General features: G+C 31.9%; 1 protein-coding gene across 31 annotated transcripts in view; it reads right to left on the reverse strand.

Moving 5' to 3' along the window:
• FIP1L1 (factor interacting with PAPOLA and CPSF1) overlaps window positions 1-12,670 on the reverse strand; it is a 68,575-nt gene that overhangs the window by 33,717 nt on the left and 22,188 nt on the right. For 16 of the 31 annotated variants that reach the window (XM_064486688.1, XM_064486684.1, XM_064486674.1 and 13 more), the window contains 2 exons: window positions 10,466-10,573; window positions 1,554-1,647 (listed from right to left, as the gene is read on the reverse strand). In XM_064486688.1, the coding sequence (XP_064342758.1) occupies window positions 1,554-1,647; window positions 10,466-10,573 (202 nt within the window). The remainder of the gene's footprint in view (window positions 1-1,553; window positions 1,648-10,465; window positions 10,574-12,670) is intronic. The other 15 variants (XM_064486696.1, XM_064486677.1, XM_064486694.1 and 12 more) reach the window with 1 other exon arrangement.

The raw sequence follows: 12,670 nt of genomic DNA on the forward strand, positions 1-12,670 counted from the left end.
GTGTGTATACTATACAGATGAGAGTATACACTCACACACTTTTTAAGATGTTCATATTCAAAGCCTAGGAAAAACTGAATCATTACAAATAAAATTCTTATGAAATAATTAAGGGATTTAAGAATATTCTAAACAAGAAACAAGTACTTCATAAATAAAATGTAATGAAGATTATCTTTGTTATCCAACCGAAGTTAAACTATTCAAATTAAGACAATATAATCATTACTCACAGATACTAGCATTAGAAATTAACATGGCAGCAGAACCAGATAGTCACTGTACCAAGGCCTGTCATCACCAGGTTACAAAGAGACTAAGGCATGCATCAGCAGGATGCAAGTTAACAGGCAGCCAGATAAATAAATAACTTTTTCACATGAGCCTTGTAACTTTAAGAACAAGGGTTTATACTTAAAAAGTAAAAATATTTACAAAATACTGATCTGTGTGAACAGGTAAGGGACAGGCAACAAACCTACAGTAGAGTGGCACCTAGAAATTTGGATTTCTGACATGCTCCCTGAGGGATTCTGATGTGCAAACATGTTTGGGAAAAACAGCAGAAACAGGCAACATAATGTTATGTATTTAATTTATACTTTTCAAATCCTTGCTGGCTAAGCCATATCATTTAAACATATAATTCCTCCTTTCATTAACTTTTCCTACATTTAAGCATAGTAATTTTTGAAAGGCTTATGCTGATAAGCAGTTTTTTAAAGTAAAAAACAGAATTATTCTAAGAAATCATGGCATTTTAATGATGGGGCGTTTTTAATGATAGGAAATAAGAGGATTATCTTCCATTTTAGAAATAATTTACCTTTAAAGATGCTAAAAAGAACATTTTACATGATTAATTTATTAAAGGTAATAAGGATCAAAAACACTTTGGACATTTTTAAAAGTACTCAGAGAAAGAAAATAGTGAAAAACATGTGATCAAGCTAATAGCTCAAAGTCTCAGTTACTCAAGTTCAAACTTGAATTATCCATGCTACTAATAACTCACCCCCTTTCATTCTTTCACTTGAAAAAAAGGAGATCTACTTCCCCCAGATATGCCACATTAAATAAATTATAGAAAGCCATATGATAAATCTATCATGAGATTTTAAACCATACTTTGAGAATGTGGGAAAATGCAAATGATAATTTCAAATTTAAAAAAAAATAAGGATACACAAAAATATAATCATAGTAGTATCTATCCCAATCTTGCCCACTGACGAGGAAGCAATTTACCAGAATGTTAAGAGTTTCAGAATTACTGATGGTTTTATTTTCTTCTTTAAACTTTTCCCATATTTTCCTTTTTCAGTCCAATGAGCCTATATATCACATTTATAGCAAGGAAAAGGAAATCTTACTGAAAAAGATTCAAAGGTTATAAATTCTAAATGGAACAGCTTTTGTAATAACAAAATGATTGATTCCACATTTTAAATCCCTTTGTAGCACCTAACACATAGCATAGTGCTATGAATATATGTAGAGCACAGATATATTCCTTCAGTTAAAAAATAATAATAATTTTAAAAATACTAAACCTGTATGTTGCTGTTTTCATTTGCCCGTCGCCTTCCTTCTACCCGGCTGATAGTTATAGTCTGACCAATAACATCAATTGCCCCAGGCAATCTCCTGTAACAAAAATTGAATCACTTCAGTTTGAGCTAATTAGATCTTTGAAAAATAATACAAATCTTAGGTAAGCAATAAAATCTAAAACCCTTTGCAATGTAATTTAAAATAAAATTAAATCACAACACACACTGAAAAACCTTCATTTAGATATTGCTACTTCACATTGTCATAAAAACTAAGTTTTATTAATAAGGTAGAACCACCACTCCCAACAATGATCATAATGCTAAATCTTAAGTATTTTTGCAGGTTTTCTTTTAAATTTACTATTTTTTAACAGTGTCTAACTGAATTTATCTTTGGGCAATTGAATCGGGTAGCAAATGCTGAACAAATAGAAATAAAAATTTAGGCCCTTATAACTCTAACACGTACCATGGTTTTATTACATACAGAACTTTAAAAAAATTCTCCAGAAGGGCTTGAAAAGAAATAATGTTCATTTTAATACACACAGGATATTTTCCTTAGTGATTTATTCTGACCATTAGAAAGATTAAGGGAACCACTTTTCCATTTCTGATAACTTGCCTTTAGAGAGAAAAATTCAAATGTTTAAATGGTAGCTCCACCTCCAACTGTATTTAGAACTGTTAAAGTTTGTAAGTAGATGGAAAAATAGTCTATCACAAAAATGTTGCAAATTTAATATGAAAATCTAACAAGTTAAATTTTAAAAAGTAAAATAATGTTAAAAGCCATTTAGTGTAGTTAAGAACTTTAAAAATACATACATACTTAAGATATAGAAGTCACTCGAGGGAATAGGCAATGAAAAATGGATGCAAATTAGATGAATTTTTTTTCATCTAATTTCAGTTCTGAACAATTCTGGTTTTAAAACTTTACAGAAGTAAACAAAGTACCATAGATCCTTCCACAGTCACCACAGTTAGGTTCCTAAAATGACTGATAACAGCAGCTACAGTCTGCTGAATTACTACATTTTATACCTAAACCTCACAATAACACAACTTAAAAAATTAATGTGTACTGTTAGAGATGATAAAACTAGAGCCCAGAGTGATGTCATGAACCTCAGTAATAATTAAAGGGCAACACTAACTCTCACACCAGAGTCTTTCTGATTCTAAGCCTCAGACCTCTTCCCTTGAGCCATGCTGCCTCCCAGTGAGATAAGTGGCCTTTGAAAAGCTTACGATTTGTGGAAAGAATTTCTGTCTCAAGTGAACCTTAAAAGCCCTATAAATAATTTTATGCTAACAAAAACAAAGGGCCCTACAGAAAGTCTATAATTGCATTTGAAATGTCTTCAAGTACACAGTTAATTCCTACCTACCATCTTGCCCACTTAAGACTTATGTTCTCTATAATTTTAATACATTTAAAAAACATTCAAGCCTTTCTGATTTTATGCCTGGGTCATTGACCTCCTAAGTTCCTTCATGATCTCAAAGATCAAAAGTGATTTTACTTAACTTGTACCCTTCAGTATAGCTGGGAAACTATCCTAACATTCACATATTAGAAAAATTCAAATACCTCTGACATAATACAAATATTCCTCCAATTTTTTTCCTAAAACTTAAAATATTACAAAGCTATGACCACTATAATTTCATATCAAAGCACTCTCCCATATATACATACATTTTAGATTCCAACATCCCAAGAGATAAAGGTATATATTATGAGGCCAGAATTAACCACCATTTATAGCTACCTAGACTTCATAGTAAAAATCTTTATCTACTCTCCTATTTTCTTTTCCATTCTGTTCTATTCTCAATCACTGGATTCTCCTCTATCTTCTTAAAATTTATTCCCTACAAGAATAAATTCTCACAAATTTGTTTGGATTTGCAATTTGGATTGCAAATTCTCCAAACTGTTAGACGTAACAAAAGGGGAAAGATTCTACAATCTTTGACCATGGATTTCTAAGGATTTCTGCTTTCAAAAATTCTGGGACACATGGGAGTACTCATTTATTAAAGTTTCTTCAGTATGGTCCAGAGAAGTCTGATCAGTTTTTTCAGCTTTAAATGGGTTATTCTATCACTAAGATTCAAAATGGCAAATACTGTTTCTAAAAACATACCAATAAGAAATTAGTCTTAAATGTATATTGTTAGAGGGAGTCTAGAAAACTGCAATTCCTTATTTTCCCATAAATATAACACCTCCTTGCTCAAGCATTTTTATCATACAAACTGATTTACCTTAATTAGAAAATGTGAAGTTTACCATTTTGTCAGAAATATTTTATAACAGATACACATGTATCAAAGTAACAAAAAGCCTTACTATTTGACACAGATGCCACATTATGGTAAGCAATATTGAACCTTACTACTCTTAAAGTTTACAATGTACTACTTTTTATTTTAATGCACAAAAAGATTTAGTAGAGCTTCACCATGAAGATCTACTGTAACTTAGATTTCTACATAGCACAGGTTTAAATGGACTTACGTATCTGTTCAGTAAAGCAGACAGCTAATGCAACCATCAAGATTCTCTTCTCTATTCTGGACTCAATCATACAGTAAAAAGGCGAAAGAGACAGCAACTAACAATGGTGGATATCTGCAGTTTCATTAACCTTCAGTTTGATACAGGCAATGAATATTCACAAGAACCTCTACCTTTCCTCCTAGCACAGATAAATATGAAGGCATCTGTGAAATTTTAATGGAATTAAATTAAAATGACTATTTTGATGATTCCGATGTTCCAAAAATGGTATGAAAGCTGCTTACATAGACACAACAGAAATCTTAAAAGTGACAAACTCAGGAACAAGGGAAGATAGACAAAAGGTTAGTTATTAATTTTTTGACACAAATTTATCTCCGAACTTCCTATCTTTCAACAGCCAAAATAAAGGACATTCTTAATAACAAAGTCTTTAATGTGCATTAAGGTAAAAACAAAGCACTAACTCTAAAGACTCCTTTTTTTGGTAATAATAATAGCTAATATTTATTGAGAACCTACTATGTGCTAGGAAAGCACTGTTTTAAGCATGTTATATATAGTTACTCCTCATAATAACCTTATGAGGTAGCAACTATTATTTCCATTTTACATTTATGAGAATAAAAGAAAAAGATTTCTCCTTCGAGTTCACCTTAAGAGAAAGTATGATAGAGCACAGCAGTTTTAAACTTTTAAAACGACAAAAGTTATTTAAGAAATACATTTTGCACAGCAATCCAGTAAACACATAAACAAAAAACAAAAGTTTTACAAAACAGTACTTACTGTAAAGGAAAAAGTAACATTAAAATTAAAAGATTTTATTCATATTTAAATATAACACAGGAAAAAAACAAAATAAAACCAAGAAATATTTGGTGGTTGAGACCACCAAAACTGATTTCACACCCTCCTAACGGATTGCAATCTCATGCTTTGAAATACACTGAAAATAGGGACAAAGTCTCCAATATCACTACAATAAAAACAAAAGTGAATGTCACAGACCTGTTTCTCAAAATGTTCCTCAATACTGGATGAGGCATAACAGTGTACAATTCAACAAAAGTAATTTAATCAGGACAGCAAAACAGTGTGCTGTGGTTTGAAAACACTGTCCTTTTGATGGCCAAGCTTAATCTAAGGATTTAATGATATTTCTGAGCAAGAGTTCTTAACTAGTATACATGGGATACAGAGAGATAATGAAGTCACTAAACCTAAATATATGCATGTGTATACATGTATTTTTCAAGCAGGAGTCCACAGTTTGCAGCAAATTTTCAAAGAGCCTACTGCTTCAAAGTTCAGAACCACTATTCTTTTAATAAAAACCACTATTTTTTTAATTAAAAAATTAATGTATCACATATCCTTGCAGAAATCTATGAACACAGTTTTCTCACAACAGACCCTCTAGTAAGAACTGGGCAGCAGATTGTTCAAGGATGGAATCTCTAGATAAAAACTAGAATGTGACTATTTCATATTCCCAAATTAAAGACAAATGCACTTAGTATGATTATCTAACTCAGGTCATACATCTGAATAGATGGCTGTAACACTTCTGCATGGAAATTGGTGTGACATCTTTTAAGCAACTTTAGGAAAGAAATGAGCTTTGAAAGACACGTAGAATGGATTTAACCACATAGGATGGGAAAGGAGGACATTTTAGATGGAGGTAAGAACAAGAGTAGGGAAAATATATTATAGAGGATTCCAATTTGGCAAATATACTAGCTACCAATCTGTGTGCAACAGAAAAAGCATGATCCACCTTTGACAGTGATTACCAACGAAAAGACTTTCAAAGAGGCAGAGACTATAAATTAAATGAGAATAACATACAAGAAAGAGTTCTCTGAGGCTGTAAAATGCTATGCAAGTATCCGTTCTCATTATAGCTAAATCTATCAACTTACTTCAAATTCCAAGGTGCTCAATTAACATTTGATTTTAGTTTTTATGCCAAGCCAGAATTCAGTCTCTAAATCAGTGGTTCTCAAACTGCCTGCACATCAGAATCATCTGGGGAGCTTTTAAGCCTCCCAAAGCCCAGAGTGCACAACAAATATTTAAATCAGAGTCTCTCAGGCCTAAGCATCGATCGTTTTTTGTAGCTCACCCCATGTAATTCCAAAATGTAGACAAAGTCGAGGACTACAACTAATAGCATGCTCAAAAAAGAAACTTATATTTTGCCCTCTTCTAGAAAGAATTTAAAGAAGTTAATAGAAGTTAATATTTAACTCAATATTACTCAATAAATATAAAGTTATACCTATCAAGGTCTGACAGTTATTTTATGGATTTCATTGCATACATATTTTCATACTGACCTTTTGAGTTTTGTGGACTTGACAGTACTGCTTCTATTTTTTCTTTTTTCCTACTTTCACAAGCACGAGAGTAATATTCTCTATACTGTATACACAGTTTTTAAAGAAAATATCTTCTGTTTTTCAGGTAGAGACTTCTTAATAAAAAACTCTGTCTAGAAAAGTGATACATGTCCAAAATAAAAATAACAGTACTTAAAAACTGTCTTCAGGACATGCAGTTTATTTTCTATCAAACTATTTTTAAAGCCTATAATGGAAGCAGTGATCCAAAGACACCTAAAACTTTAGCGGGTGCCCTGCAATAGCTCTTTCACAAGCTTAAAAATTATGTCATCCATATGTACATTGCAAGTAAGATACAAGTCCAATTAGTTTCATTTTCACAGATGTGGAAAGAGGATGATTTGTGAAATAGAGTGCCAACACTGGATTCAGGCTCGGGTATGAACAACTCTAAACCCTTCCCTTCTACAGTGTTGTTTTCCATGCTAATTTTCTGGGGCCTGAATTTTTAAAATATCAAGCTACTTTTTCAGCTATATTGAAAAAAAAAACACCTGAAATATGCTAAAATTTAACTCACTGGAGAACATAAATGTGTTCATTAGGGCAGCCAACTTTACTCACTTTTGTGCAGAGCTTGGAATAAAGCTTTGCCGGCCATACTTATGCTTAGCTGAATTTCTTAAGTGTATCATTGATAGAAAAAGATATGCTTCCATAGGTAATTAAAAAAATAAATACCTTCATATGTCCAATCACATAAAATGTTAACAAGCTACACAATACAGCAACATGCATTCAGAGTGCTCACATGCTATGAAGGTGCAGGTATATTTTTTCAGTGTATGATTTCATCAAGACATAGTGCAAGAACAAATGAAGTCGATCTTAGATTTAATGTTCATTCAACATTCTGCTTTATTGTAAGTTTTAAGTTTGTCTATTATAAGAAATGGAAGCAGGTTTAAATATTTCAGTGATTCTACAATATAAAGCAATTTTTACTATTCCTCTTTCAAGAGCCTCAATTAGTTAAAAAGTATTCTGATTTTGGAAAACAAGCTTAATAAAACAACCTAGAATTTGCAACTAATTACTAACAGGAGCACAGTTTGAAATTATAAAATGGAAACAAAATACAGAAATAAACTAGACATCACGATAAGATTATAGCAATCATCCATATTGCCAATTTCAGTTTTTTGTGTTCATTAAAACTGCTTCATTCTTCCAACTGGCTTTACAAGAGTTACAGATCTGAATGTACAAAACAAACTTGGACCAATAAAATGTTACTGTTATATACATAGTTAGCTTGAAGAGTTAAAAAAAAATACTATGTTGTATAAATTAAGAGTAACAGGGTAAGAAAAGAAGTCTGGGTCTCCCAATATAGTAACTTATGAACAGGATCTCAACCACTGTTTAACTGTTCTTTAAAAAGAGACTTAAGGAATGCTTCAAAAAAAACCTCCCCATTTCTCACTTACATTAATTACAAGAGCTGGAATCTCATTTTCTATCTTATGCTGCAAGAAAGTGTGTTTCCTGTATTTTTTTAAATTTAATTTTCAAAAGCACAAAATACACATTGAAAATACAGTGTCAAAACTTCCTACTACCTATATTCCCTGAGACTAATCACAAAATCAGAATAGTTTTCTGAGTTACCAAAACATCTTATTTTGGTAGTGGAGGTGAAGGGGTAGTGTAATGGAAGTTGCACAGTCTAACTACTGAGATGTTTCACTTTCAGATATAAGAACTAATATTTCCCTTATAAAATAACTACTTTATTTCAAGACATAAATTATCGTATAAAAAACACAACTATTTTAAGTAAAGATTACAAGTCAAATGATTGATATAAAAGGAATTTCAGATGTTAAAATACAACAGTAGCAAAAGAAACAAACGTAAAGTTTAAAATTACAACAAAATAACTGATTTTAAGTATTTCTGTGGCTTTGCTTATGAAAGTCAACTTGCCTGCACTGCAGTATTTGAAGGCAAAAAACCTAGGAATTCTTGCCCTGGCTGTGCCTCTTACTTATCAGCCATGAATTTCAGCAAATCCCCTAATTTCTTAGATCTCCTATTCCATGTAAATCAAGGACTAGCCAGAAAATAAAGAATTTCAGGATTAAAAAGGTCTTCCAGATAACATAGTCCAGCCGCATCACTTTACAAACATGGAAGCAGAGGCCTAGAGATTTTAGAGAACTATCCTACATTCACGTAAGTGCAAAACCAAATTTGATACACAAATCCAGTACTTGGGCCATAAAACTCTCTAAGTTTAAGAAAGCAGTTATTCTTTTTACACATAGATGACTACTCATTCATTATCAACAGTAGCTTGATGAAAATGAAAGCTCTACTGTGCCCTTTTGGTAGAGTAAATAGGCTGTCCATGCTGCTAGTCGGGTTAAATATAAATCAAAGTGTTTATGCACGATGTACTATAATATAATAACCAAATCAGTTATCATTTAGAAGTATATTATTAGCACTGCTATTTAACTTTTGGGTTCCACAGGAATATTAAATGTGAAAAGGCTCATACACTCCAGTCAACACTTGTCAGATTTAACTTTTCTTTATTTAAAATAACTCCTGAAATTTCCTGTTGGTTCTTCAAGGAGAATTTTACTTTTAAAAACTAAGATCAATCTATACTGTATACTACAGATGCAAAACTGTCCATGAATACTTTTAAAATAATAGTAATGTATGTACATTTTCATTCTATAACCTGTTAAAACAATACATATAACTGACACTACTCTAAAAATATAAGTAATATATTTTTATCTGCATCAATTACTATACTTATCATTTGGACATCCATTAAAAAGTCAAAACATTTTTGACTTTGAGATGAATATCCTCTTGAGAATAACTAACTTATTCTCCTTAACAAGAAATCCTATCAAAGCAAGTTGACTAGAAATTGTTACTATTCATGGACAATATATAATGGAGATCAATCTCAAAATAAAATAAAATAAAATAAAATAAAATAAAATAAAATAAAATAAAATAAAATAAAATAAAATAAAATAAAAATTTTGATGTGTTTCCTCCCTTTACTTTTCTTTTAGGTGTTATGATCAAAGACATACGATCATAACTTAAATATTTAAAAGTTTGTAAGTGAAAATAATTTAAAGCACATTAGCATCAAAACTGCCCAGGAAGAAAGCTTAAAATTCTTTAACCACAAAAGCAGACAAAATAAACCCCCATATACTATCACCTTATTTAAAACTTCAAAAGATAAATTAGGAAGGTATCTTAGTCTTTATTTCTAAGGCAAGCAAAGTATAATTGCTTACACTGATTACTGTTGGCAATGCATTTTCATACCCTAAAATATTTGCTTCTCATTACATCCCTTAGGATAGAAATTATTATTCCCATTTTATAGGCTGAGAGAATTTACAATACCCATCCAAGGCTGTATGCTTGTTAATTTAAGATTTAGAACACAAACCAAAATTCTATGGAGGGTGGATCATGAGTAAAAGGTACGTATTACTTCCTAGGACAGCTGGTAGACCCATTTAATAGAATGGCAGGCTAACGCACTGTTGTTGGGATATAAAGACTGAAAAGACTCAGTGGAGCCTAATTTTATAGGTCCTAAAGACAGGCTCAGAGGGCTAAATTTTATTCCACAGATAGTGAAAAGCACCCATGGATTTTTAAATAGGGTATGATATGAGAAAGGAAAATTAAACCTGCAGCAAGGGGAAGAAAAAACATTTACTCAGCACCCATTAGCATGGTTCCATGCAACTAATAATATACTACAAAAGGCTGGAGAGATGAAGGGCAAGACATGAGGTGACAGGACCTGATTCATGAGGTAACTTAAAAAATCCTTCAATTCTATACTGAAAAATATAATTTAGGGGGAAAATATGGCACAGTCTACTCAAAATTTATTATCTTTCTAATAAGACAAAACAACACTGATGATCTAAACATCAGGAGCATCCAATGTTTAAAAACAGCCTTACCTTAGGTCGGGTGATTCGGCCCTCCCATATCGATCCTGCCACTTCCCAACGCTTGAACTGGCTTTTCTGGAGGCAGTACTTGTCTGAGACTGAGAAGAGGTGCTGTTTCTGGTGAGATAAATTTTCTATGTTTTTCTTACATATTGTTGTCTCTGACCCCCCTTGTTCTGTTTCTTCTTTTCCTTGACATGCTTTTTCTGAAGTCCTTTAGCATGTTCCTATAGTATCATTCTCTTCAAGTCACCTGAAATACTTGCTGTGGGACTCAGACTGATAGTGGTATTCAAATATAGATGTGCCTGTTATCAACATTAACTCTAGAATATTTTTAGGAATATTTTTCAACACAGACAGTATGATGTCAAAATGCAGAAATGAGAAAAGAACCAAACGGTTTACTTCAGGTTACATATAGTATCAAGAAATAAATTTCTGTGCTTTTATAAATTAGTAACAATTTCTGCAGTTTCACAAAACCGTATTCAAAACTTTGGTTATTTCTTTCCCTAATTCTTCAATAATATGAATAAATATTGTTAGCGTAACCAGTTAACAGCAACATTCTGATGTGTTTCATAAAAGCCTAAATACGTATTTCATAAAAATTCCATTTCAAAATAATTAAAGTCTTTCTAAGTAAAATTCTAAAAAAAGTTTTTTACCTCTGGTGTTCCGCTATTTACACTCTTGCCAATCCTTTAAAGGACTAATAAGACAGTCTTTCAAAGCAACAGAAAAAATATGTATGTTTATGTATCTGCTTATTTATGCAAAAAGAAACAGAGGAAGAATAAACCAGAAACTAGATGAAATAAAACTGTTTATTAATGGGAATGAAAAAACTGGGGAAGAGCAACTAATCTGAGTATACTTTTGGATGGCCTTGCCTTTGAAACTATGTTAAATGTTTTATAAATGCAGAAAATAACTAAGTCAATAAGCATGAGGAATAGAAATGCTAATACTAAATAAGTACAAACAGAAACAATGGATCATATTTTAAATGACTAATATTACCACTCTGAAGGAAATTTTTGAGTACAATATTTTGACTATATACCCTCAGTCTAAATAAGTGAAAACTGCCACGAAATCTTGAGCTCTATTACGTTTGTTTTTCTGTAATGGTAGGTGCAGAGTTCTAATCTATTTTGTGTGTATTTCAAGATTAAGCAAATGAATATACATATAGAACTTGGGAACTTGGTTCCCACTTGGGAAAAGGAAGATGCGATATGGAATAGGAAAAGACAAGTAGAACCTGTGGTATCATACTGGAAGTAAAAGAAACATGACTGCATGATTAAAACTTTATAAGAAGAATATACATATGGCAATTTCATACTGAAATTGCTTTTTTCCCTAGCTCTGGGTGCTGTAAAGGCCTAGAAATAGTGACACCCCAATAGCATAGAGCATAACTAGAGCTAAGATCATAGTTACTAATTACCATTTCCCACTAAAAGGCATCATGGTCCCTTCAAGAAATGGCAGCTTCTAGGGGAGGGGCAGCAAAAAGTACAAGATAAGACTAAAATATCTAGTAATGCCAGAAAATAAAGAAATCCTCAAAAAAAAAAAAAATGATGGGGACATGTCAAAAGATCACAGGAGCCAGTCAGAAGATGTTTCCAAAGACCAACTCTGGACAATTTGAGCACCAATATGAATTATAACCACATATATACCACATATACAAATAAGACATATTTATAAGCCATGTATACTCTCTTTCACACAAAAAATAAAAATTAATGAGTCTAATAAGAAGTAAGTGAGAGAGGTGAAAAAGCCCATTTTTAAAAGAGAATGCCAACTAATAAACATAAGAGGAATAAGAGTTAGACAATGACTATTTTGTAGTCATTATAGTAATAACTCATTAAAGCAAAAGACATCAATGGACATAAAAGTTCTTGGAAAGTTCAAACAAACAGGATATTTATGCAGTCTCCTCACAGATTACTTATTTATACAGTAACTTTGCAGAAGCCTGAAGAACACCACCACAACAAAGTTAAAGTTAACACCACTAATAATGGAACAAACTGACATCATGTACCTACAGGCTGTTTCACTGAGAAGAACACAGTATTACTTATACAGTATTCCTGCCCCAAAGCAAAACCTGACTCTAATAGTTCAGAAACACCAGGCAAACCCAGATTGAGGGATGATTTACAAAATGAACAGATTATACTCTTC

Source organism: Camelus dromedarius, chromosome 1 (genome assembly GCF_036321535.1).
Source record: "Camelus dromedarius isolate mCamDro1 chromosome 1, mCamDro1.pat, whole genome shotgun sequence".
Lineage (NCBI taxonomy): Eukaryota > Metazoa > Chordata > Mammalia > Artiodactyla > Camelidae > Camelus > Camelus dromedarius.